This window comes from Pogona vitticeps, chromosome 2 (genome assembly GCF_051106095.1).
Source record: "Pogona vitticeps strain Pit_001003342236 chromosome 2, PviZW2.1, whole genome shotgun sequence".
NCBI lineage: Eukaryota > Metazoa > Chordata > Lepidosauria > Squamata > Agamidae > Pogona > Pogona vitticeps.
In genome coordinates, this window is record NC_135784.1 from 181,126,371 (window position 1) to 181,153,056 (window position 26,686).

At 44.4% G+C, this 26,686-nt stretch overlaps 2 protein-coding genes across 6 annotated transcripts in view; both read right to left on the minus strand.

Moving 5' to 3' along the window:
- The window catches only part of ALKBH7 (alkB homolog 7, RNA demethylase), a 67,056-nt gene extending 62,310 nt beyond the window's left edge, over nt 1-4,746 (minus strand). For 3 of the 4 annotated variants that reach the window (XM_078386590.1, XM_078386589.1, XM_072991509.2), the window contains exons 1-2: nt 4,343-4,746; nt 99-272 (exon numbers count right to left, since the gene is read on the minus strand). In XM_078386590.1, the coding sequence (XP_078242716.1) occupies nt 99-272; nt 4,343-4,660 (492 nt within the window). In that variant the 5' untranslated portion in view covers nt 4,661-4,746. The remainder of the gene's footprint in view (nt 1-98; nt 273-4,342) is intronic. The other variant, XM_078386591.1, reaches the window with a different exon arrangement.
- A 936-nt stretch (nt 4,747-5,682) lies between these two features.
- LOC110081750 (afadin- and alpha-actinin-binding protein B) lies at nt 5,683-26,686 on the minus strand. 2 transcript variants are annotated; one of them, XM_072991510.2, is made up of 14 exons: nt 25,047-26,686; nt 24,687-24,763; nt 22,909-23,081; nt 21,432-21,647; nt 19,692-19,802; nt 17,505-17,643; nt 16,485-16,560; nt 15,520-15,655; nt 15,334-15,418; nt 13,594-13,742; nt 11,437-11,610; nt 10,082-10,208; nt 6,773-6,953; nt 5,683-6,123 (listed from the first exon to the last, which is right to left on the minus strand). In XM_072991510.2, exons 2-14 carry the CDS (start codon nt 24,733-24,735, stop codon nt 5,994-5,996), a joined length of 1,746 nt encoding a protein of 581 aa, XP_072847611.2. In that variant the 5' UTR covers nt 24,736-24,763; nt 25,047-26,686; the 3' UTR covers nt 5,683-5,993. The 2 variants fall into 2 exon arrangements, with proteins under 2 accessions (XP_072847611.2, XP_078242711.1); XM_078386585.1 differs by lacking the exon at nt 25,047-26,686 and having other exon boundaries at nt 24,687-24,884.

Sequence of the window (26,686 nt, forward strand, 5' to 3'; positions counted from 1 at the left end):
GAGTGGTACCGACTTACCAGATGGGCGGGATATAAATCAAATAAATAAATAAATAAATAAAATAAAGAATGCTTTCTAGCTCTTTTGTGACATGTTACCTTGACACTGTCCACATGAGGTTTTATGTAGCCACTTTTATGCAAATCTAGGACATGGACTTGAGTAAGCTGTGGCATGCCTGGGGGAAAAGCTGCATCTCGGACCCTTTGCAAAATCTCATGACTTTCTTTGCTCCAGTGTGACTTTTCTGTCTCACGGTACTTATGGATAGCCTACAGAAGAGAGAAGAGATATTTTAATTTCAGAAAAAAAATGAAACAGTTGTTGACAACAGCAGCCAGGTCACAATTAACAGTGCCACCATTTGGTGATCATCATTACAAGGTGATTTTCACATGTCAATTTGTTACAAACAAAATATCCCTCTGTATCAGTATAAGCACAATATTTTTCAGTGAAATCAGTTCGCATATCAAACACAGAACAATCAAAAGATATGAGATGCATTTCTGGGCCAAACATGGGAGGAAATGAATCTTTAATCAAAGGCCATGTGGGAAGAATGCAGAACTGGTCTTACCATTTGGCAGTCAGGCAACTAATGTGGAACAGAAGGTACAGACCCCAGTTATTCTTACTGAGCCCCTAGCCCACCCTAGTTATTGGCCTTTCATGGAGTAAATAACTATGCATATCACACAACCCGTCTCACTCTTAGCCTAGACTACTGCTCTTAAGACAATTATCCTGTTCCAAGTGTTGAAGTGAGATGTACCTGTCAACCCGGCTGATGCCTGTTCATCTTACCTTTTGTCTTAGGCACCAGAAATCTTTAAGCCAGCCCTGTGGGATGAAGCTAAGCCCCTTAAGAAAACAGCTCAAGGGGAAAGACTGGTTTTCATTTGGAATAGCTTTCATCTAACCAAAAGCCTAAGTAGAGCAGCATCTGGCCCCTTCCAGTGGCTGATCAGAAACTTTGGGGAAACTCCTCAAGCAGAACAGAAGTGCAACAGCCTTCTCCTGCTCTGGAGGCTCAATGACCACTTCTCTCAGGCAACACACAGCCATCAAGACTAGAAATGTTATCCATCACTGTATTTTCAACAGTGTAGCCAGCCAAATGCCTTATGGAAATTCATGTGCACAAAGGCAAGGAGTTGTATCTCAGATAAAGGGAATCTGTCCTGCACAACATTCCCTCTAAAACAGGGCTCTCCAAACTACAGCCCATGGCCCACATCCAGCCCACTTTGCCTTTTTATCCAGCCCCCACCCCCGCTGTCTTTACAACAGCAGGGGTGGGGCATCGCTTGGGTCCCCTTTCCCTCTTCTACCTATGCCCAAACAGGAAGAGTGAATCCTGATCTAAGCGATCCCCCCACCTCCGCTGTCTTTGCAAAGACAGTGGGGGTGGAGGATTGCTTGGGTCCCCCTTCCCTCCTTCAGCCCTCAAAAATGTGTAAAATACATGTGGCCCTCATACTGAAAAGTTTGGAGACCCTTGCTCTAACCCATGTGGACATGTACAGCACTGCACTGGGACCACACAACCAGTATTGCTGCCCATTTGCTTCTGGTTGCAGCCAGAAACCCCCAGGCATAAGATGGGGTTCCCGCTCCAGAAAATTAGAAAGAACTGGCCCTGTTTGCAGAAAATTCCAGGTTCAGTCCATGGTATCTCAAGTTTAAAATTAGGAAGCAGCAAGTGATAGTGAAACTTTAGCTGAGCAGTCAAAATAGATCGTACTGGGGTAGGGCAGCTTTCTATGCTCAAATACTTTCTTCTGAGCACTGTGGCACTGGAAAAGTACACTATATTTAAACATGGAAAAAGACCATAATTCCTCCATAGCTGCTAGCAGCCTTCAGCAGTCTACACCTCTATCCACCCCACGCCCTTTACAGGAAACCGATCACATCTGTGGCAGCAAATTCTGGAAAGAAGTATTTTCTTTTGCTTGGCCTAGTCTAGCACCAACCAAGTACTTACGATCGTCCCAACTTACGACCCGACTCATGACCGGCCGGCAGCGTACAGTAGCCAAGGCGGCAGTGGCAGGGCCAGTCATGGCAGAGGGCGAGGCCAGGGCGACTGGCTGGAGCGCCCCATCCAGGAGGAGCCTCCCCTTCCAGTGCCTGGAGAGGTGGATCGCAGCGGAGGGGGGCAGGCACAGCCATGACGGCGGCCCAGGCCAGGCTCAGTCTCCCGGCACTGGGATGCTGACACCGGCCCACGCTGTCCCCATTCCCAGAGGAGCCCGTCAGGCAGCAGCGGCACTCGCCTGGCCACGCAGCTGCCTTTGGCGGCGCCTCCGCACCGGCCAGTCAGGCCTGGCGGAACCTCTCACCCTAAATGTGGCAGCTGAAGTGTTGCGTCGACGGCGAGGCCCATGGGAGCCCTGACACCAAGGCCCGACACGGCCACCCCAGGGGGCAATGTTGGGCACCCCCGGCGGGTGAACCACCTGCTGCTCTTCCATGGCCACCTAGGAGCCGACCGCCAGCAGAGAAAGGGAGCCACCCCCCACGGTGCCAAGGACTGAGCGCGGCCCCGCCAGGCAGCGGTGGAGGAGGAGGCAGCCTAGGGGGCGAGGCTTTGGCGGCGGCGCTCAACTGGCCACGCGTGACCAAGATCCTTCCTTTCAAACGAAGGGAGTGATGTCAATGTATATAAATTTTTTAGGGGGTAAAGGGTAAAAAAGTTCCCTGACCCCTGGGTTAGAGTGTGCGTTTGGAGGAGGCTTTGGACTGCCTGGTAAGGTGCTGGTTTCTGCTTTTTAAAAACTGCCTGTTCTAGGTGGGTTTTGCAGCGTGGTTTTGGGCTGGGGAGGTTATGTTTCTGTGCTGTGATGGGTCTGGCAATCTTTGTTTTTTTGGTTTTTCCCCCCTGTTTCCGATGGGTCTTGCAGGATTTGTTTGCTTTTTCCCCCCAATGGGTCTTCCAAGGTTTGTTTGCTTTTTGGGTTTTTTCCCATTTCTGATGTGTCTTGCAGGGTTTGTTTGCTTCCCCCCCTTCAGCTGGAATGGATTAATCGCATTTCCAATGGGTCTTACAGTAGTTTTTTTTTTTTGTTTGTGGGTTTTTTGGTGATTTTTTTGCCCAGCCAGAACAGATTAATCGCATTTCAATGCATTCCTATGGTAAATGGTGCCTCAACTTATGACCATTTCAAGTTACAACCATCTTCTGGAACGGATTAAGTTCATAAGTTGAGGCACCACTGTACCTGCAAAGATGGAATTGGGGGTGGGGGAGGGAGTTTACCCACTAACCAATGTTGCTTTTTACAGTAGAAAGTTTCAATGAAAAAGATCTGAACATCAAATGAAGTTATTACTAGGCATGAAATACCACATTAACTCACAGTTTGCAATTTATGTCCACTACCCAATCACTGTCCCTTTATTTTGGAGCCATGTACAAAAATTTGCCATGTAGTCCCACTCTAGGAAGGGGACTTGATCCATGAAAGCTCACATTAAAATATAGCAATTAGTCTTTAATGTACCATGTTTTTTACTTCATTAATTTTGTTTGTTTTTGGCCCAATATACTAGCAGAGATTAACACAACTACTTCTCCTAAAACCACCTCTATTTATGCTCTCTCCTATACAGTGAATGTTTTATAACTATTGCTGGATTCTTCCACTTTGCTAACCTATTATTAATTATTATTAATTATTAATAATTATAATTTATTATTAATAATTATTAATAATTATTAATAATTATAATTTATTATTATTTATTATTATTATTTATTATTATTATTTATTATTATTTTTTATTATTATTATTATTATTATTATTATTATTATTATTATTATTATTATTATTATTATTATTATTATTACTGCTGTTATGTGCTATCAAGTTGCATCTCATTTGTAACGACCTTAATAGGGCTTCCAAGGTAAGTGAGAGATTTAAAGGAGTGGCTTTACCAGTTCCATGCACACCCCAGTGAGATCGTGTGGCTGAGCCCACAGAATGGGAGTTGTGGAGGAGTTATGGTCTTTTTCCATAATCGCGTGGCTGAGCCCTGAGAACTCGAACCCAGGTCTCCTGAGTCCTAGTCTGTCACTCTATCCACCAACAGCACACTATCATGTTTTCATTACAAACTATTAGATCAATTTCTAACCTGCTCTCTTCTCCCTGCTCTTATCTTCCCAACAACAGCCCTGCAGGGTAGGTCAGCCTGAGAGAGATTGACTGTAGTCAAGGTCAAGCAGGGAGTGGCCTGGGTCATGGCGGACTTCAACTTGGGACCTGCCAGCCCTCTTCTAACCACCACACCCGAACCCCCCCCCCACACACACACACAAAGGCCACCCACCCCGTCCCAGTGCCCGTCTTCGTAGCGGCGGCGACGGAAGTGAGGCTCCACTTCCTGAGCCAGCAACGCCTCCTCTGCCTCGCTGAGGAAACCCGGCACCACCGACGCGCCGTCTGCTCGCAGCCTCTGCCATAGCGCTTCACTCGACGCCCGGACCTCCGCCGGCAGGGAAGGCGGCCGTGGCCGTTGCTGCGCTTCCTCGCCGCCGCAGAGCCGCCGCCGCCCGCTCGGCCCCCAAAGCGGCCACAGCTTCTGCCGCCGCCCTGCAAACACCGCGGCCACCACGCAACGGCCGCAAGGGGCCCCGAACAGCCCCATTTTAAAGCCAGAGGGAAGGCCCCGCGAGGCATGACGGGAAGCCGACCTTGGCTTAACTTGGCGTCTCCGGGTGTTCTGCGTCTGCGCGCGCGCGCGCAGGGCCGACACCCCACGTGGTCTGGGAATGGGAGTGACCGTTCTCTGCTAAGACGGGGGCGTGACCGCCCTCCGCCTGGCTTCAGCCGCCCTTACTCTTAGGCATGAAAGGCGGCCGGGGTTCGCGTGAGCTTTCCTCGCTTCCGGTTTCCCTCCACGCGCGATTATTGTAACGTGTGAAGGCAGCCCATGGGCAAGAGGAGGTGGCCTCGGCCTCCTCCTCCTCCTTTGATCCGCAAACACAGCACCTTTTTACAGTTAAATTTCTAAAGCGAAGGCGATGCCGCAGTTGAACCCACTTCGACGTCACAAGAAGGACGAGAGGGGGTATTGAGGGCAATTGTGGTTGTGTTCTTCTAACCACAAGATGCTGAAATTCTCAGGGGGCAGTCGTGTGAATCCATTGCAGCAAAACCGTCAAGGAGTCTTGTGGCATCTTCAGATATCTTCAGATATCTGAAAAAGTCCGGAAAACCTTATGCCAAATACTGTAAAACTTGCAAATCCTGGAGGTGCCACCGGACACCTTACTGGTTTTTTTAAGTATTTTCAGGTAATACTGTATTTTAATACTACACCGCCCCCTAGAGGTGTGCTCGGCAATTACATTCAACACAGGTGGATCTGGGCTCACCCCATTACAACGTTTGCATGTACAGTAATGAAGTCCTAGGACTTGGGGAGCCACACCCTTTTATGAATCCTTGTGAAGGCACTTGGGGTTCATTTCTCCTCAGTTGCACTGTAACAGACATGGCTTCAGCCAGCATCTCAAGAAAATTTGGACATACCGACTCTCGTGCTGCCTGGATCCTACCTGTCAGGATTAATCTTCAATGGGCCAAAATGCCGAAGATTCAAAGAAGACCCTATCTTGGTTGAAAGCATACAACAGCCTTTCTCAAAATAAAGTCAGAGACCACACCTCCTTAAAAACAATTTTTATTTCTGCTCCTTAAAGAGCAGTTCCCAGTATAAATATCAATGACGACAAACAACATTGTATACATAGTTTAACAGAGACAACATAATACTACTAACACCTCCCAAGTACAAGCAATAAATAAATGTTGGAATTCCATATGAAAGGATGTTAATTGAAGTTCCTATTGAACCAACATTTCTACTCCACCAACATTTCAGCTTCCTATTACAACACCACCAAAATAACACTGAAATGGCATTAACAGAATAAAGTGCATTTAAAAACAAAAGTATTCTGGAAGATACTGTATCCCTAGAGGAAGCTGTCCAGAAATTGATCTAAGAGCTCACCCGGAGGGTCCTCTTTCATGAGTGTATCTGTTTGGCAAGCGATTTCTTTGTGGCTCTCCTTAACTTGGCTGAACAGTGGAGGAGAAGCTGGCCTAGAGGAAAGAAATACAGAATAGGTGTGCATACAGGAGGCACACACAATTTCTTTGTTCCTTGTGCATGAGCCCTTTGATATCTAAAGACCCCTTTTGCCAGGTCTGATTTGTGGATAAGCAAGGTTTGATAGAAGATTTTCCGTAACAGGTGCTTTTCCAACATGGAACCCACATTTGCATTATTAAGTCTTTCTCACACTGTTGTTTTGTCTCCCTACCTGCTACAAAGAATCACCTCCTATGGTTTGTTGCTCAGGGCATGAATTACATGACTGTAAAGCCAAGCAAACCCCAGCTTTGTCTTAGGAGCGATAACTAGCAAAATCTTTACACAGAAATACAACATACAGTTTTTGGGAGGCGGCTGTTATGGCCAGTGAGGTTGGGTGCAGCTAAACTAAGGAGCTGGACAAGCATACGGTCTGGAGGGCAAAATATTTTTAAAGAAATCATAATGCCAAGGAAAAAGTTAAAATATGGATAAACTCAGATGACCTATCTGCGCAGACAAAGACTTGTGTGAACGCAGATACCTTGTCTTGACCCACCCAGAAGGGATTCCTAAGCCTGCTTGAAGTAGATCAGGTTTCTGGACCACCCTCACCCTGCCGCCTAAAACATAGTCATGAACACAATAGAGTCTTACCAGTTTTCTGCAAGCAACACTCTCTGCCTACTCGTGGTGGGTGTGGCAGGGTTAAAGGCAAGCTGTCTTCTTCTGAAAAGCTCACCGGAAGTACGACGTGGAGTGAAAATGACCTTTGGCCTTGGGTAAGGGGTACAGACAGGTTTGACCCTCCTCCTTATATTGGGAAGGTCTTCACGCTCTGTGGCCAAGAGAATAAGTTAGCAGTCAACTACAGAACAGCTGAGTGTGTGGGCCGTGTCCTGCTCTTTCAAACAAATAATCTATCCATCTGAGCATCCTGCTATGCTTTAATGGCTAGCAAGATATCTCCAGGAAATCAGAGAATGAACACAATAGCAACCCCTTGATTGCTACCAATCCCCTTCAATTCTCCATCTGTGCTTGTATTCAGAAGCATACTACTGATAGTCGATTATGGATACAGCACCCATAAACTTGACTAATCAAGGTCGCCTAATCCAGTAAATGTCACATCTTATTGTGCCTCCCCTACATAAAATTCTGCACATGTAAAGAACGTTTCTAGAGTTTTGGACTACAAATCCTAGAATCACTCAGGTGGGGTGGCCACTGGCTAAGAAATTCTAGGATTTGTGTCCCAATGGAGTAACTTTTCCAAGTCTACATCAAATTCATTTGCAAAGCAAAGCGTGCTGCTTATATACCGCCCCATAGCGCTTCAAGCACTCTCTGGGTGGTTTACAAGTTAATTATGCAGGCTACACATTGCCCCCCTCCCAGCAAGCTGGGTACTCATTTTACCAACCTAAGAAGGATAGAAGGCTGAGTCAACCTTGAGCTGCTACTTGGGATTGAACCCCAGGTCGTGAGCACAGTTTTGGCTGCAGTACAGCAGTACAGAGGTTTAACCACTGCGCCAGGTGGCTTTGGTGATCCTTATGTGAAGAAAAGCCTTATCTTCCACTTTATATACGCATTGTCCAAAATCCTGCTGCTGCTTAGCATAGTAAATCACACTAGATCAGAGTAGGCCTATTGAATCAACCAGTATTTGCTGAGTCATCTCCTCCATACGACCATTTAATTCAAATGAGCCTACTCTAACCGTGACGTACTGTAAGCATAAGTCACAACAAGAATCAATGGAATATATAGAGGAGTAGACTAACCAAACCCCTATTGATTCAATAGGCTTACTTTGATGCAATTTACTACACTAAACAACAGGATTTTGGCCAATGTGTACTCATTATTTTTTGGTAATTTCCTCTCTTTAGAGTTAAAAAAGCCTCATTCTGCTTTTTTAAAAATTGAATAAAAATATGATCATCGTACACAATCTGCAAACAAGAGTGGGCAAATATCATTATCAGATCACCAAAATCTCACAAACAGGCAAATTTTCAGGTCCTGCAAGACTTGTCATCAGGCTGGGCCTTAAGATGAATAAGACAGTCATCTACAACCACAGCCAGGAGATTTACCCATTGCACATGAAGGAGTGCACCAAACCGAGGACTACATTTGCCTCTAGCCATTGGCTTCTGTACAAGGCAATGGGAAAGCTGCTGAAGGATTGGCAGACTCCTTTGACTCCATTTTGGATCGTACTGTAAACAATAGCCAGGACTCAACATCTGGCCAGGACAATTTGGGGGATTCTTTTTCTGTCTCATCTGCACGCATACCCTCTCCAGCTCTGTAATGTCCAGACTGAGGAAAAGTCCTGCTTGCCTGTTTGTGAGATTTCAGTAGCCAAATGGCTTTCATTTTTCTTTTTCCAGCCTCTTGGTCATTTTGATTGACTAATGAAATTTAAATAAAAACAGTTGTCAGAGAGGTACTTAGAATACAGCAACACGTTAGAAGGGATGGGGAGGAACGAGAAGGGAGGTGATGCTCCAGTTGAAGCAGAGGAAATGAACTGCTGTTGCAGGAGAAGCAGCAGCACTGAGATCAGCAGGGTGTACAAGGGAGAGGAGCCACAAAAATATGTTGGAGACCATATCTGACCCATGTAATACCCCTGGACAATCGCTGACTCTCTGGAGAGAATGGCAGTGATTGTGAACATTCCACAGTTAAATCCTGTGGAAACAGAACCTAAGAAGAGCAGTTCTAGCCCACCGTTCAGCTCCTATCAGCAGCCAACAAGATTTCTGTGGGCAGTCCATAAAAAGGGCATGACTGCCGCTTCACCCTCCTCTTGTGCCCCCCCAGCAACTAGTAAAGGGAAGCTTACTGCCCCTGCTGCTGAAGAGGGTGCATAACTGGTCACAACTAGGCATCACTGACAGTGTTATCTATGGAAGATTTATCTAATCTCTTTTCAAAGCTGTCCAAATGGGTGGCCAGCACTACGTTATGTAGGAAAATGGGGAAGAAAGTAAGCTCAACCGCAGCTAAACCTGTGGGATGGCTGCTGACTTCACAGCATAATCTCGTGCACTTTCAAATGGGACCGGGAGGGGGGGGAGAGAGTAAGTTTTTCAAAGGCAGTCTTTCCAAAAACACTCTTGTCCAATTGTCTGTGGTGGCAGCTTCTCCCTCATGCTGAAAAATGGCCTCATTCAAATTCTCCATGAATTGCAAAAAATATTTTTTTAAAAACCCACAAACCTCTTAGAAAGAGAGAGAGAGAGAGAGAGAGAGAGAGAGAGAGAGAGAGAAAGAGAGAAAGAGAGAAAGAGAGAAAGAGAGAAAGAAAGAAAGAAAGAAAGAAAGAAAGAAAGAAAGAAAGAAAGGAAAGGAAAGGAAAGGAAAGGAAAGGAAAGGAAAGAAAGCAAAGGGCATACCTTGTGATGCTTCTGCCTATGGGAAATTCCATCCCGACAGACAGACACATGTGTGCCACCTGGAGACCCTGAGGGAGGACTGAGGAGTAACTGATAACTAACTAACTAACTAACTAACTAACTAACTAACTAACTAACTAACTAACTAACTAACTAACTAACTAACTAACTAACTAACTAACTAACTAACTAACTAACTAACTAACTAACTAACTAACTAACTGGTCTGGCTATTAAGCCAAGCCAAATCTTCACAGACATATGGAGCTGCTCTGCTTTCCTAGCACTTGAGGAAAGCACTTCCTCTTTCTTTCTTTCTTCTCCCAAGAAATGTGACTCTGTTTCCCGTGATGCGCTGTTGCTCTTCCAGGAAAACAGAAGACCAGAAAAAGAAGACTATTCTTTTGGAGTCCAGTGTTTTCTTCTGAACATTAAAACACACCCTTACTTGACATTCTAGAAACATGTGATAGGCAAGAGTTCGTGTCGCTGCAGCAAAAACACCACAGTCCTCCAAACAAGAAGCTGTTTTCAAGAGGAGGAGGATTACCTTGCTCCTCTCTGGCACACACTGGTATAGAAAACCTACGAATAGGATCTCTAGAAGCTAGCTTTGGAAATGACAAGAGGAATTCTTGCTTCAGGAACTGGGCCTTCTCATCTTCAAACTGCTTTCTCTGTTTAAGGTGGAAAGAGACAGATCAATACTTTCAGAATTCTACTGAACGATCCCAGCCACTTCAAGGGTACTTAGGATTTCTTGCTACAGATCCAGTTCTCACAGAGGCAATAGATCTATCAATTTGTAGCACCTCAAAGTGTAGATGGCAGTTCACATAATTCAATATTTCTGCATTAAAGAAACAAAACCAAAATAACAGTCCTTCACAGACAAAATATGATGATGAGAACTTGGGTTCCAACATAGCCATATGTGTTCGCATATGGAGATGGAATTGGTTTGTTGTTCTTCCTGTAGAAATAAAAATGCATACTATGGGCAAATTCCAAAATCCCCAGTCAGGCAATACCTTTGCTAGGAGAAAATCGAAATATTCCAAATTAGCAAAAAAGTACAGTATCTGAGTTCCCCAGGACTCATTGCCTGAACAGTTGTGAAACAGAAGCATAGGAGGTGGAAAGAAAAAATGTTGTGGCTTCAGGCAAGAGCCACAAAAGCTGCATTTAGTCAAGACAGAAGCCCTGTCAGGCTTTAAAATGTGTGGAGCTCACATGCACTGAGGGGAATGAACCAGCCATGGCCTTTCCATCATGTCATCTCTTTAATCGTGGAAATGTAGTTATCTGCAGAGAAACAAACTACTCTGTCCATGTCTTTTCATGTGATCTGGAAACCTGACTTTTGGCAGGGGTGGGTGGGTTCTGCTCATGTGGAGAAAGGATCTAAGTCCAGCAATCTCTTTCCAGACAGGTACACTTCCACAATTAAAAAGATGATGGGGGGGGGGGTTCTGGCCCAGCACTCTCCCCTCAACTCACATGGGCTCACAGGCTTGAAAGCATAATTGAATTGTGACTGAGTGCAGAAACAGATAAGACATGCCTTCGAATACTGTTAAGTCATATAAAAATGCAATAAAACTCAATTGTCACCTAGAACAGTCATTTCGGTTGGTCCTGACAAACGTATTGCCTGACTTTGGCCTTTTCTCTTATGAATCTCCTTAACTTCTTTTATTTATTTATTTTGTATGCACACAGATATTCTCGAAGTGAGAACCTAAAAAGGCAATTAACCGCTTCCAAGGCAGGATTGCTGTTTTTAATTTTTCAGACTGCTCAGGAGGAAGGATCCTTGCAGGCGGTTTAAATACTGTAACGCACTGGTTGCAAGGAGCAAGAGCCGTTGTTGATTGCTGTTGCGCTAAGAAGCAAACCGCCTACCTCCCATCCCAGCCGAATAGCTGCCTCAGTGAAGTTTTCCCGTTCTCTTTCAAATGCCCGCTTCTGCTCCTCAAACAAATCCTGCTCCTCCTGAAGCCGCTGCTGTTCTTCCAGGAAGTAGGAATCCTTCAGGTGGGCTGGAAGCTCTGAAGTGGTCACAGCAAATAGCTGCTCCTGAAAACAGAAAATGTGTCACTGTGGGTGGACAGAATAATGCAAAACAACCCTGCTTAGAAATCAAGCAGCGGGACTCAGAACATAACCTCATCCATAAGGGGAATAAGAACAAGTATGTCTTGTTTCTAATTCATTTTGATTGCATGCCAAGTTAACGGTCATGGCTCCTCCTCCAACCAAATCTGATATTCGTGGTTCAATCAGGGTGCCAACAATTCTGTAGGAAAAGTCTTTATTTTTTCTCTCCAGCAGAACTACAGCCGCCAGGATTCCTCGGAAGAAGCGAAGACCAGCTACCAGTTTGCAGCACAAACGTGCTCTGGGAGGTTTCAGCCACCAGAGGGAGCCAGGAGGCCAGCAGACAAGCCACAAAACTTTAGGAAAACTTTCCTCTACTGGAAATTCACTAAAAATAAGAACCCGCTTTTGGAGCACTTGGAAGCAGTCGAGGCTGGTGGGTGACTCTGCTTTCTGGGGTGAGGTCCCTGAATCGGATTTGGGTTCCAATTCAGACTTTATGGCAACTTTTCAAGGTGCTGAAACCCCCCTCTGCAAAATACGTCTTGCATGCTGGATAGCTCCATTAAAGTTTGGAGTAAAGCCCAGAATGGCTTCATCAGTCTGTCCTGCCGGAAGCACATTATTCAGAACTCATCCACATCCCATAAGCCTTGGCAGCTTACAATATTCCCCTCCCTGCCAATGATATACTGTACTTTCAGCACCTGCTTCTCTAGCTATTCTGGGTACATTTCAATTTGCGCACCTGGAATTCCTCAGAGAGGAACCAGCCATCGCACAAGCACTCAACAATCATCCTGCCTCATTGATTAGGGCTGCAGGAGAATTGGATGAGAAGGCAGCGAGAGTGGTGAGAATGCCACCTTCCAAGACGGGGTGATTCCTGAAAGTTTGAAAGAGGTGGCAATGAAACCCATAGGGATATATCTCACCACCACCCCAATCCTACCGGACTGCAGAATTTCTAGCCAGTCACCACCCTCCATTTTGCCAAAATGCTCAAACATGGGTTGGCCCTCTCTACTCTCTTCTTTCCTGGAGAGTATTGCCTTAGTTACGTAGATCAGGAATGGTGGAACATCATTGGGCGAGGAGGCTGGATCCCACCACCTCATGGGCCAGGTGACGTCTTGGAAGGAGATAACAGCAGGATTCTTGCTGTGTACTCTCCCAATTTCCCCATCTCAGAGGGGCATGACTTGGAAGCATGGGTTTCGATGTTGTTCTGGGCCACAAAGTTGGAAGTGATTTATCCTGACCCTAACAGGGCTTTCAAGGTAAGAGAGATATTAAGGAGTTTAAAATGCAGCAACCTCTGATAAAATATCTGCACTGCTTCCAGTCTGCTTCCAAGTGCAATGACATCCAGAGCTCTTCATTGTTTGGAGTCAGAATACCTGTGAACCTGCCCATCTACGACGATTGTCCCATATCCTTCCCGTCTGTCCTGGCATTGCTAGAATTACACCTAGCGGAAATGTGAATATCTAAGGGTTTTTCAGTGGGCACCTTTGGACTCCCTCTCAAGGGAAACTCACCTCCTTTCTTCTCAAATTAATCTTGATACTTCTCTTTCCTCAGTATCCTCTCTATTCTGTTTTAGTAGTTTTATTACTGGTTTATTGCTACTGTCAAACAGTTTACAGAGTGCTGTCCTCTGAAGATGCCGGCCACAGAGACTGGCGAAACTTTAGGAAGAACAACCTTCAGAACACAGCCAAAGAGCCCGAAAAACCCACAACAACCAGTTTACAGAATAGTTCAGTTACTGTTTGGTTTTATGTTAACTTGCCTTGGATTTGTTGAGGAAAGGTGGGTATAAATATTTTAAGTAAATTAATTGTTGTTCACCACATCACTGAGTTCTAGACTAAGCCACCAATACAAGTGTTTTGCTTCGGCTGTTAAGCATTAAAACAGGTGAAGGAGGGGGAAACCCGACCAACAGGCATGTTGTACCTGTAAACACTGCTTCAGTTGCGTGATCTGCACTCTGCTCTCCTCAATCTCTCCCTTGAGCTTCATTATTTCCTTGTCGTGATCTGTCACGCTGATGACAGGGTCTTCCCCTTCTTCCTCAGACATCTGGGAAACAAGGGTATCCACAGCTGTGGGAGAACCATGGAGGAAAAGTTTGGCTGCCTTAGGACTGAACTTTTCAGCTCTGTGAGGTCAACTTGGGAAGATTCCTCTGAGAGATACAGCTTCTGGGACATTTGATTGTTGAACGAATTAAACTGCTGAACTTCTACAGCAGTTTCTAATCCGAAAGCAAAACTATCTTTAAACATTTTCAACATTCACAACCAGTGTAGTTTAGTAAAGAGAGATGGAAGTCTCAGTTCCATTACTCTCAAATAAGCCACTCTCTCAGCTTCAATTCCCCCACCTGTAGGACACGAGCAGTGACGTGACTTTGACAGTGGCTGCAGAGACTGCCCAGAAGCAGTAGCTTGTATATTTTCAACCTGTAAACTAAGCCTTTTCATTTGTTGTATATCTAAAACACCACACCTTTGCCTTGCCACAACATCAACTCTGACTGTATCCTCACAAGAATATTTGAACTATGTTTTTGTGTGAGGAGGTGCCTTTGTTTTCAGTAAACTTGGTTAACTGGGAGGTAGTACAGGAGGATTATGATTTGAATTGGGCTCAACTAGAGTTAAAGCACACTAAAGAAATACAGGAGTAAAGCGCTTAACACACATAAACCCAGTAAGTTTGAATCCTTCATGCTCTCCAGGTGCCCACAGAGTCTCACAATTTTTTTAAAAAAAATTCTGGAAGAATATTCAACTCAAAAAGTACTTTTGTGCCCACAAGAAGGTATGGGAAACAATTTTGCGGTGTTTTTTGAGGGGCTCCCAGCATGCTCAGCTGCCCTCTTAATTTTGGGGAGGTGGGGGGGGAATTCAGCTACTAAAACATTTTTGTATGAAAAAAATTGTGGCGGAGGTAACTGGAGTGTCCCTCTGGGGTTCAGGGACAGATGTGTGCAGCCCGTGGACTTCCTGAGATCGCCCCCCTCTCCCCACACCCGCTTTTAGTCCTTCATACCTCCTTTGGAAAATGTAGCTTGAAATAAGTAAATCCTGTGCTCTAGACGAGCTACAAAGGGGCATTTTAAGTGACTAGGCATGAATGACCAAGCTTTGGGTGTTGTGTGCCTCCAGTTTTCACACTATGCCTTCCACGTCTTCTTAGCCCACATTCAGGGGCTCAGTTGTTTAAGAGATCATGACGAGGCTGAACACAGGCAATGCCAGGGAGATTTGCAACACAGAGTTGTAGCATCCAGTGCTACTGCTGAGGTTCTACCCACTCCTATTGGGTAACGCTAGTGTTCTAAGTTATGCAACAACACTAAAATATGAATGGAAGACAGAAAGTCAGGAACCAGTGGATTGAAGATGACTAAGAGGTCATCTAGTCCAACCTTTCACTTCTGGGTGCCTCGGTGAAGTGTCCGAAGAAGTCATGAAAACAAGCACCCTTCATCAACAGTTGTTCTTGTTCGGAGAAGTGACTGCCTCTGTACATAGAAATTCCATTTGTTTACCCTGTTTCCTCCATGAATTTGTACAATCCCTTTTGAAGCCAATGCAAGTTAGTAATAGTGTTTTATCTCCTGTGTCAGAAAAGGATCTGGGAGCTGGAGGAACCAGCAGGAATTTGCAGCAACATCCAAAACCATACCTTGCCAACCAAGCATCTTTATCCTGTTTTTAAGGCTGCGCCACTGTTCCTGAAAGGTCTCGTAGGGACAGGTTTGCTCCATGCCCTTGAGAAAAGAAAGCAGAGCAGGGTCACCAAGGAGGTCAGAGGAGGTCAAACTCAGCTGTTGCTGCCCCTAGGCAGAAGCCCCACCTCAGCGGTGCTCACCTTGATGCGCAGCAGTTCCTCCAGATCATGGCCCACTTCATTCATCAGCTGCTTCAGTTTGGCATTCTCTTCAGCCAGGGCCTGTTCCCGCTGTTCTTGCTTGGCCAACTGGACGCGGTAGAGTTCCTCCTCCTTCCTACCATGCAGGGGATTGGGGGGGGGGAGATAAAGTCAAAAGAAGTAGGATATTTCCTGACAGTATCTTAATATTCCATCTCCATACCAGATTATATACCACCTTCTGATCTTCAGCAGCTACCCTATATACCAGGCAGTTCCCACAGCACCGTGGTGCTGTTTCCCCTACTCAGATGATTCCTGCCTCATTCAGTATCCTCCACGTTCAAACGGCATCTCTTTGCTGGTGTAGCTGGGTGTAGCTGGAATTGTTGCATGCATTAATAGTGGGTATCGTGGGAGGGGTTTTTATAGCCTATGGTGATAGTTCTTTGCCACCCTTTTTACTCTCTTTTTCCTCTGAGCATCCTCTGAGAAGCATGCATGAATGTTCTCTCAATGTCTGGAGGTGCCATCCCCCCAACCTTTTCAACTTCTGACTGTAACTACAGACGGCAACTGAGGGGAGTACTTTTTCTACTTTAAAATGGCTTCTAGAGTGACTTCTAATTTGCAAAGACCTAGCTTTGTGTGCAGCGGGGGGGGGGGGGGGGTTAGTGAGACTGGGCTGATCCTTCCACATTTTTGTGTTTTTGTTTTGTGCTCTGTTAGCTAAAGGAATAACCAGATTCCTACTAGACACATTTTCACCAAAATCTCCATCAGGGATTGGGGAAGAATTGTTGTCTTAAAATCTGGAAAGCTGTCGCCAGTACAAGCGGTCTGACTTGGTTCCTCCCTGTTTTCATACAGAGCTCGCCAGCGTCTGCACAGAATGATCTCTTCAGCCATGCTCAGCCCCACCTGCCTGAATGACACGGGGGGGGGGGGAGAAGCCAACTCCTTACCTGCCAAGAGACTTCCCAGTTTTCCAAGTTCCTCTCCTGCCATCAGCCCGAGGCATGGCATTGAGGATGTCAATTGCTAGGGACAGCAAAGCAGAAGCCTGATCAGGTGTTTCTGCATCCTTCACGTGCCCATCCCCCAGACCTTCCTCAGATACCCCAGTAAAAAGCACGCACACACTTTCAAAATGCTCACAGCTAAATTCACAGGGTGCTGGAGTGGTAAATATTCCCAACTGCAATTACATCAGTTGCAACACCAGGTTTAAAAACTCCAGTCCTGGATAAAACATTGCACTTTCCACCTTTATTATTGTTTGTTATGTTACAATCCATCAAGTTGCATCTAACTTACAACAACCTTTATAGGGTTTTCAAGGTACGTGAGATATTGAAGGAGTGGTTTTATCAGTTCCACTTCCCCAGTGAGATTTCAAGGCCAGGTAAAGATTAGAAACCAGGTTTCCTGAGCCCTAGTCATTCACTCTTTCCACTCTACCATGCTGACTCCTTCATTATCTTTTTCATTATCTGTTTTTAAGAGCCAATTAAAAACTTGGCTCTTTAGGCAGGCCTTCCTTCCTGTCAATACTTGATTTTATTTTTATTAGAGTTTTCTGTTTCCCCAACTTGAGCATTACTTAGCATTACTAATCACTATTGTTTTGAATTGTTTTTAACTGTTCTAACTTACAATGTTTAATGGAACCCGCCCGGAGTAGACTTTGTCTAAAAGGGCGGGATAGAAATCAAATCAAATCAATCAATTTAGTGTTACATCCTCTTTTTCCTCTGCTGATGTCAAGAGGGCATACACAGATCTACTCCTCTCGTACTTTATCTCCCTGACATGTTAGCTTAAGCTCAGAGAGTGTGACTCACTCAAGGTTACCCAGTAAGATTTCTATCTCAGTGGGAACTTGAACCCAGACCTCTTAACTGCTACACAACCCTGGGTCTCTTCTTCAAGCACACTGGCAGTCTCATTGCCACTCAAACCTCCCTCCCCAAGAGGCTGTTTACTTCCTCCTCTTTGGTGCTTCTTGTCCATCGTCAGCTGGTTCATCTTTTCCTTAAGCCGCAGTAGCTCTTGCTCCTTCTTCTTCGCTTCAATGAGGAGCTGGTTCTTCTGCGTTGCAAGGGCATTCTGGAGCTTGGTGATCTATGGGAAGAAAGGATCATTCAATGTTAGGGTAGCAGCTGGAGCCCTGTTCCAATTCCCATAGCCTGATTTTCTATGTTTAGCAATGTGTGTATAAGAAAAAAAGGGTCAACCTTCCACAAGGTCACTTATTTTGACGGGCAAATGTTGGTAAAAACAGATGTATCCAATGTCAGACTGCGGGTACTGTTAGGAGCCCGAAATAATCTAGAAGATGCTTGCAGTCAGAAATCATCACACAGTAGTAGGAGAGGATTTATTTTGTTCCAACTGTACTACTGTCATAATATTTTAATTTGGTCTTCTCTTCCACCTTAGACCATTGTTTTATGGCTTGCATTTGGCTGGCAAATCTCTCTGCTTTAGAGATTCATTAATTAGATACTTTCATCTTTTTACTTTAAATATAAGATTCAAGCTTTTCCTTATCTCTAAATTCACACTGTATTCCACTCCATCCCTTGCATGCTCTTTATTCTTGCTGCTTGTTAAACTTTCTACCTCTTCTCACATTTCATGTTTTCATGCTTTTGCCATTATTGCTCTTTATCAACATAACTCTGTCAATCAATACTCATCTAACTGATTCTCTTATAACTTCAAGACACGTTTATTTCAGGTTTTCCAATGCCCAGCTGTTTCCATCCTTTTCTTTATTCAACCACAAAAAAAATACTTTTTAAAATTATTTTTACTGAAAGTACATTATAAATCCATAGGAATGACCCTGGTTTTACATGCTCTGTACAGTAAAGGTAAAGGTAAAGGTTCCCCTTGACAATTTTTTTTGTCCAGTCGTGTCCGACTCTAGGGGGCGGTGCTCATCCCTGTTTCCAAGCCATAGAGCCAGCGTTTTGTCTGAAGACAATCTTTCCGTGTTCACATGGCCAGTGTGATTTAGACACGGAACGCTGTTTACCTTCCCACCGAGGTGGTCCCTAATTATCTACTCGCATTTGCATGCTTTCGAACCGCTAGGTTGGCGGGAGCTGGGACGCTCTGTACAGTACTGAAGTCATTTTGATGGCTCAGGGCTAGAGATGGGCATGAACCAGAAAACTGGTGGTTCATGATTTTTTAGAGCTTGTGGCTACCTACAAATGGCACACTATCAGAAACACCACCACCACCCCCCAAAATGAACCAGTTTGTGGTTCTTTTTGTTTTGGGTTCATGCCTACCTGTCAGTTGAGCAGTGGCCGCATGCACACAAAGCAGCAGGCCTGGCTTCTGTGCAAAGAGTTAGGCCTGCTGCCTCTCAGGATGGCGGGCGATGGCAGCAGAGGCAGAGGCATCCCGTTTTGTCAAAGCAAAACAAAGCACAAAGGAAAAAAAATTGGCACTTTATTTTGTTTTGGCAGAATGGGATCCCCTAACCACAAACTGAACCAAGAACCAGCTCTACTTATGTTTGTTTCTGGTTTGATTTGTGCCCATCACTACTCAGAACTACTAGTTACCATCTATTAATTATTAAATTGATCTCCATCATCGTCAGATGCAAGTTAGATAAAACTAGGCAGTGATTATATCCCAAAATCCTAAATCACTGAGCTCTCCATCAGTCCTTCATTTCTGTGAGAGAAATGAAATACATCCTAGGGCAGACCTGGGCAAAACGCGGCCCGAGGGACACATACGGCCCGCGAGCCGCTCCTGTACGGCCTACAGACAGTTTTGAACATCAAAACCATTTATAAGCTTTTTGTCTAAAGTTGATCAGTTGCTTATCTATAACATTACCGCAAAAAAACCTCTTTAGTATTTGTGAAGATTAGCAAGTTTAAAATAAAAAGAATTGTAACATCACTGTTTCATTTTATTTTTAAGTAAAGTTGGTTCGGCCCCCGGAACACAGTTCAGATTTTTCATGTGGCCCCCCCTATAGAAATTAATTGCCCACCCCTGTCCTAGTGAGTTGCTCACAGATCTTGGAAAAATGCTATAACTTTTCCACGGGTGGAACTAAACCCTTCTTAAATTTATGGGAAAGGGGATGCCAACTGGACTTACTACCTCCTGCTTCATAGCTACCCCAATTCACTCACCTCATCTTTTTCTTCCTTTAGCATGCTAATTAGCTGCTTGTTCTTACTTTGAAGTTGCTGCTCTTTGTTTTGTACAGCTGCAATTTCCTTTTCACAACCTTCCACCTGGTCCTGAAATTGGGGGACCAGGGAGAGGAAAGAAACCAAACAAGAAATGAGGTACTGTGGTGCTGCTCTCCCTCCCCCCATGCACACACACACACACACACACACACACACACACACACACACCCCTCTTCCCCAAAGAACATAAAGTACCCCATTCATTATAGTATAGAGCAGCACCATCAGGATGATATTAGTTATTAACATATACAGACGCATACAAGCATATCTTATAGGCACCGTTTTTTTTATTGGTGGTTTTTCAGGCAATCACCAGGCTCTCAGGAGAAGGAAAGACAGGGAGGGAGAGGGTGGAATGGAAGAAAAAGAGCTAGATCAAAGGGGCAGGCGTAATGGAGAACATTTGTGACAGCTCCAAGACACAGTATTGTTGGGGAAGGGGTGCTTGCTTCTCACACTGGTAGTCTGGGAAAAGAATATGTGTATGATCCCTGGGAAACAGTGCCCCCAAAAGAAACCAACCCCTTCCCCTTTCTCCCCATAAGATGCAGTGGTTACCTTGCAGTCCTCAAGATACTGGCCATGGCAATGGGAGTTACAATCCAACATCATCTGGAATGCAACAAGTTGCCTACCCCAGTGTAAGACAATGGACTGGTATTTACCGGTATAAGAGCTTTGTGGCACAGTGCTTAAACTGCTGTACTGCAGCCAAAACTTTGTTCACTACCTAGATTCAATCCTAGGTAGCCGGCTCAGGGTTTACTCAGTCTTCCATCCTTCCAAAGTTGGAAAATTGAGTGTCCAGCTTGGGGGTGGGGACAATGTGTAGCCTGCATAATTAAATTGTAAACTGCCCAGAGAATGCTTTAAGTCTTTTGGGGTGGTATATAAGCAGCACATTTTGCTTTTACAGTACTTCATTGTTTTGGCATGAGAAGATGGAAATGGTAAGTAACAGTGGTTAAAAATGAAATCTAAAAAATAAATCTAAAAACACGTTGCGAAAACTGAAATATTGATGTCAAAATCTCCCTTTTGAAGTGTAGTTTCAGAACACAAATCTGATATCAAAACCACCTGTGGTTTTATTGGTTGCATTACATATTTTTAGGTATAAACACAAATAATTTGCCAAATTTTGTAAAAAAAACTGGCTGAAGCTTCTTATCACATGCATCCCACAACTGACTGTCAGACAACACATAAATACTGTCTGTTTATGATGTGCAGCATGTGTTCAGTAGCTGCCTTGAAGTCTAAGGGGTATAAATGGAAAGGACTATTGGCCAGGGCTATGTTTAAAAGGAAGAATTCCTGGCTGGTTGTTCCCAATGGCCAGATCTCTGGAAGGCTGAACACAGACTGCCTTACTATGAAGAGAGGTTCTAAGGTGGGCTGGATACTCTCAAAAAGTAAGAGGGTCAAAAGCAGATAAACCTGCCCAATGAGCAATGGCACACAATTTGCTCCACTCCATTTCAAGAGAGTTTGGAGAAAGTATTTCCAAATGGATTGTTGCCTGTGCTTTTAATGATACCATCTGCATTTTGTTTTAGGGTGTTTTTTTTAAAGAATCAAATGTCAGAATGTCTTGGGTTAGTTCTCGTGAAACTATAACAACTGCACAAGATGCAATGTGGTACAAGCAATATAGAATTGGGAAGCTCTAACCTTGAGTTTGCCATGTCGCATTCTCAGGTAATCCAGTTCTCCAGCCCGCCGCACATCCTCTGCCTCCATGTCACCCAGCTTGGCCATTGCTGCTTGATACAGATTTAGCAGCTCACTAGTGCCATTCACCAAGGCCAGTAGGTCAAATCCATGCTCAGCACCATCTCCAGAACCATCGTCCTTATATAAGGCAGGGATCCCCAGCATCACCAATTCCTAGTCACACAACGAGTAGTTGAAACATAGTAGAGTTACTCGAAGAGTCCAGTGACTCTTTGCCTCAATCCACTTCCTTCTTGTTTCCTGCTCCTCTGAGCACAGATGTGCATTAGAATCTAGCTTTTAAAAACAACTGGGAAAAACTTCCCAGTTTAGGGATACAAGAGGCCTAAGGTACAAAAGAAGTGCATGAAATTATGGGATGGTGTTGAGAAAGTGAATAGGCAGAGGCTTTCTCTATCTGTCTCTCCTAATATGAGAATGGAGTGGGCAAGTGTGGCCTCCAGATGCTGCTTACCCGCCACTCCCAGCATTCCTCATTATTGGCTATGCTGTCCAGGACGCATGGGAGTTGTTGTCCAACAACATATAGAAGACCAAACTTTGCCAACCCCATAATTTAACCTGGGATGAACCAATGTTGTTCATGGTTGTCGGAAGATAGTAGAAAGTAGGCATCTTAAATGACTTTAAAAGAGGATCGAACAAATGCCGGGAGAATAAAGAGGCATCTGGTGGGCCGCTGCACGGACAAAGTGCTGGACTAGACAGGCCTTTAGTCAGACCCAGGAGACCCAGGCCTGACCCCTCCTCTCATATTTAAGGTCCCCTGCATAGTAGTGCCCTTACCTGCAAACCTCTGCCTTGGTTCCCACCATATTCCCTTTTTAACATTTTTTTAAAAGTTAATTTTTGTTGTCAGTAATGAAAGGGAGGTTGGCATGCTGCAAATGGGCATGTCAAGCTCCAAAACTGTCTTTATTTCAAAGACCCTTCCCGGGCACCACAAAGGCATTTTTATAAATGAAAAGCAGTGGGAAAGTTGTAGCTCAAGTCATTGTGTTGAAATGCCTCCTGCCACATCATGCTGAAATGAAATATTTGGTGGCTGAAGGTGGGGTGGGGGGGGTAGCAGTTGGGGGAAGCTCCCTGAGGGGCTCCAGACAGGAGCAACATTTCCATCTCCAGGTCTCAGCAGATTATTATTTCATAAGAGAGACAGAGAGAGCTCAAGCTGAAATTCTGAAAGCTTTCCTAGGTGTCTCGGGGTGCAAAATGAGCACAGGAGCACATGAAACTTGTCTGCTCTAGGCAGGTTTTTAATTATAAGAAATTGCATAGGTTGTGACTTGTGCAGCGTGACTTACTGTAAACAGAGCACCAGCGAAGAGTTAGAGGGAGCGCATCACTGCATCACGAAGGGTCACTCTGTATGCACACATAGGTCAAGCCACCCTGCCCAAAATTACCTGCTCACCTTGTTCAGGTAAGAGATGCAGTGATCCACATTGTCACTCCAACAGACAACATCACCTAGTCCACCAAGACCCCCCATTAGCTCTCCAGAGTCCGTGAAGTAGGCTGGACTGCACCCGCCAGCTGGCGACAAGCCAAGCTCAGAAGCGTAGTTGGCTACAAAGACTTGTGCATCTGCAGGAAGGCAGGAAAGAGCCAATTAGAAGATGCAAGCACGCCGTGCGAAGAGGACCAAGATAAACCCAAGAGACAGAGGTATAGTTGGCGTACATAACCAGTGGGTCTACTGGATTTTTGTAAAACAGGAAAAGTTGAAGCGTATCTGGCCAATTAAAGCAACAACAGGCAACATGTAGCCCTCCAGATACTGTTGGAAAAAACATTTGCCAGGATTCCTCACCATTCACCCGGCAGGCTAGGGCTCATAGGAGCTATGATCCAGATACATTTGGAGGCCAACATGATCCTTAAAAGAAGTATGTTGGGGAGAGAAATGCCAGCCGTTTTTTCTCACACTCCTTGCTCCCTCCTCCATGTCTATGCCCTTTTAAATACAAGTTTGAATGCGAATCAGACATTCAGAGAGGAACAGCCTTTTCAGTGGTAGCTATTGCATATCTCACATAATGAAAGCCAGTCAAAAGGAAAAGCCTAATTTGTTCAGGTTTTAGACAGTGGAACCAGAAATCCAGTTCATTTTAGACTAATGGCTAAAAATTTTCCTTTCATTGGCTGAATCCTGTTGCTTAGCATAGTTAAGTCAGAACTAGATGTGGTGAGTCAACTCCTCTGTAAGTTCCATTCATACAATGAGTCTAGTCTAGTTGTGATTTAAAGTGTGCTAAGCAACAGCATTTCAGCCATTAAGTTACACACATTAGCTAAATAGTTATGTAGTCTTAAAGCAAGCCCTAGGAAAAAAATGGCATAAATCAGCTAAAATCAGCACTGTACCCTCCATGACCTTTCTCTGTTCACTTCTTCAAAGTGACTTTCTCTACCTTTTAAGTTGGTTACCTCATCTTGGAATTTTCTGGACATCTTAACCTAGAAATCCCTCAATTCAACTGATTTTTGTGGACAGTAGGATTTGTAGTCTACATGGAGAATGGCAGCCAAAAGCACGGATCAAAGCACCTGCTGAATTAAGTTTTGCCACTGATCTACACCTCCCTTTCCTTCTCCACCCCCAGCCATTACCACATACTTTGCACTCACTTTCAAACATTTTTGGAATTAAAAATGATTAAGAAAGACAAGTGTCTTTACGTCCAGTAGAGGACAGCCAGCTGCTGCAGTTATAAGGGGCTACAAAGATCCTTAATCAGAATATTTAAGTGCCTCTGAGCACATTCAGAATCCTTTGAATCAAGAATTAAGCATGGGCAATGTTTACCTCTCTTGTATATGCCTCATTCTTTCCACCACTTTACTGCTGGTTATAGCCCCAGCAAAACAGATTGATTCCAACCATTAAAGCTGCATGCAAATGTTGAATGATTAGGACCTAATTATCATGTTAATGGCTTTTGGTCATCATTGGTTTAGAAGTTACAATATTAGACTAAGTACTTAAAATAGTTTATTCAAAGTGCTGGTTGTTTCCACAATGGGCTTATTGTGAAAACCAGAAAATGTAAAGAGAAAAATGTGCTGAGCGTCCCCACCACATGGCGCTGGAGCAAAGCATATAATAAACAAATAAATGAGCAAATATAGTGAAGACCATGGCAAATATTTCTCACTCAATTGCCTTCTAAATTGTGATTACACAGTTACCTGTGAATGGCTCTGCTCCTGGAGTGCCTGGACCAGCCAAGGGTTCCATTTTCTATTGTAAGATCCTTTCAGAAAACCTGAATAAAGAAGCAACAGAAGCCTTTTACAAGCCCCTGAATGGTCCCCAGATTAAATGGGAGAAAGCATGTGATCTCTTCTGCACCCATTTGGCTGTCGGATAACAAGCCACATAGATAAGCTTCCACTTTAATAAATACCAACAGCTGCTATTAGGAATCAAGTCATTTTTAACCTGTACCCAATGCTGAATGTTCTTGTCTGGTTGACTAAACATCATTGCTCTTAGAGTTCGTGTCTTACCCTGTTGCTAACATCCACCAAATTTCTGGCAAACTTTACCGTAGTTGTAGAGAGAAACCTCCTGGAAGCGCTGGGTGCCTTTAGAACAAGCCACATGGCCAGTTTTAAAGCAGAAGTGCTTGTTGCTGGCGGTTTTATCTGGATGTGCTTCCCTTCTGCAAATTACAGGCACAAATCCCATCAGTTGGGGAGTCGGCCATGTGCTCCCCTCAACTCCTGAAGAATCCCCACCTTGTGCTTAAAGATATCCTCATAATATACAAAACAACTGATTTGGTCTCTGTCATGACACCCAAACCAGCAGCCTGAATCGGATGCTGATCAGCCGTTGCTCGAGAAAAACCATCCCTTGATAATCATTGCTTCTTATACTGTACAACCCTTAAAAGGTACAGAAACCCTGTGTTTCCATCCACCCTTCCCCTGACATTATGAATGTTAAGAGGTTATTAAACTAATCTTCACCGGTCCTCATACTTGAAATAAATTACTGATCAAAGGGGTTGTATGTGGATCATACTGTATAGGCACAAATACACTCTCACCCAGTTTTTAAACAAAGTGTCCAGAAATTTTTTTAAAACTTCAAAAATTAAATTTAAAACATTAGCTGGCCTTGGTTGCTGGGTAAGTTTAGTGTGTGGCAAATGGGATGGGATGGGAAGGACTCCTGCAGATACTGATGGCTATGTTCCCTTCCTGCCCCTGCCCCCCCCATCCCCCAGTGATCAGGGCTATCCTCTGTGGCAATTCCTACTGATACTGTACCCTGAGGAACTCCCTCCCTGGATACATCAGCTGGTATCATGAAGAACATCGGCAAACCAGAACATTGATAGAACGCCCCTGAAGATGAATGTCCATTGTTTGAACCACGTGGGTGGGGGTTGCCAGCTCCACAAACCAAAAAAGGTGTCGAAGGTGCTACTGTGTGCCATGCAACATCACTTGACCCTGGAGCACAGGGTGTGTGGCTGTTATCAGCCCTGTCTCCCCCAATGTGTACAATTTGAATGTGAGGGGGAAAGTCTTTCAGGGTTAGGATCCACAGAGGGTAAATTACAGGACCACGTAGCCCATGCATAGTTTGGGTCATGAGGGTGTAGCGTTCTCCATTTATTAGATCTATGGTTCTTGTTGTATTATGTAATGATTTATGAATATTCATATTGCTTTGAGGCGGAGCTGGGAGAGATGCTATAAGATGCGGAGTCAGAGAGAGAAGAGGAGATTAAGTAAGATGGAGTCAGTTAGATAAATGTAAGAGTTAGGCAGGAGAGAAGAGCCAGACTGAGCCAGACTGAGTAATAGAGTGTGCAGTTTGGGAAATTTAGATGTGATTAGTTACTGAAGATATTTATGAATCTCTGTAATCAATAAACAAGTTTTATTTTAAAGAAATTGAAGCATGGACCTGAATCTTTCTGAAGTACAGTAATGGTGATTTAGAGATCACCTAGTGGCAGCAAGTGAGTGCGACAGAAGCACAGTCTTGGTATATCTCAGCCATCTAACTTCAGTTTCATTTAAATGTTCAGGTACCTGTTGAAATAATATTTCTTTTCTTTCTCCCTCATTTATACTCTGTGATGAGCTTACTATTAAAGAGGTATAATTTATCAGTCCAGGTACCAAACATGGATCCTGCAGAGACTGGAGACTCATATATCAAAGTTACA

What these genes read in the sequence shown, in the direction of transcription:
- LOC110081750 (XM_072991510.2), bottom strand. Translation starts at nt 24,735, where the DNA reads ATGGAACCCTTGGCTGGTCCAGGCACTCCAGGAGCAGAGCCATTCACA. An exon ending in AGGAGCAGAGCCATTCACAG is followed by an intron (nt 23,082 to 24,686) that starts GTAACTGTGTAA and finishes GCCTTCCTGCAG; the next exon opens with ATGCACAAGTCTTTGTAGCC. An exon ending in GAAGCACCAAAGAGGAGGAA is followed by an intron (nt 16,561 to 17,504) that starts GTAAACAGCCTC and finishes TGCTGTCCCTAG; the next exon opens with CAATTGACATCCTCAATGCC.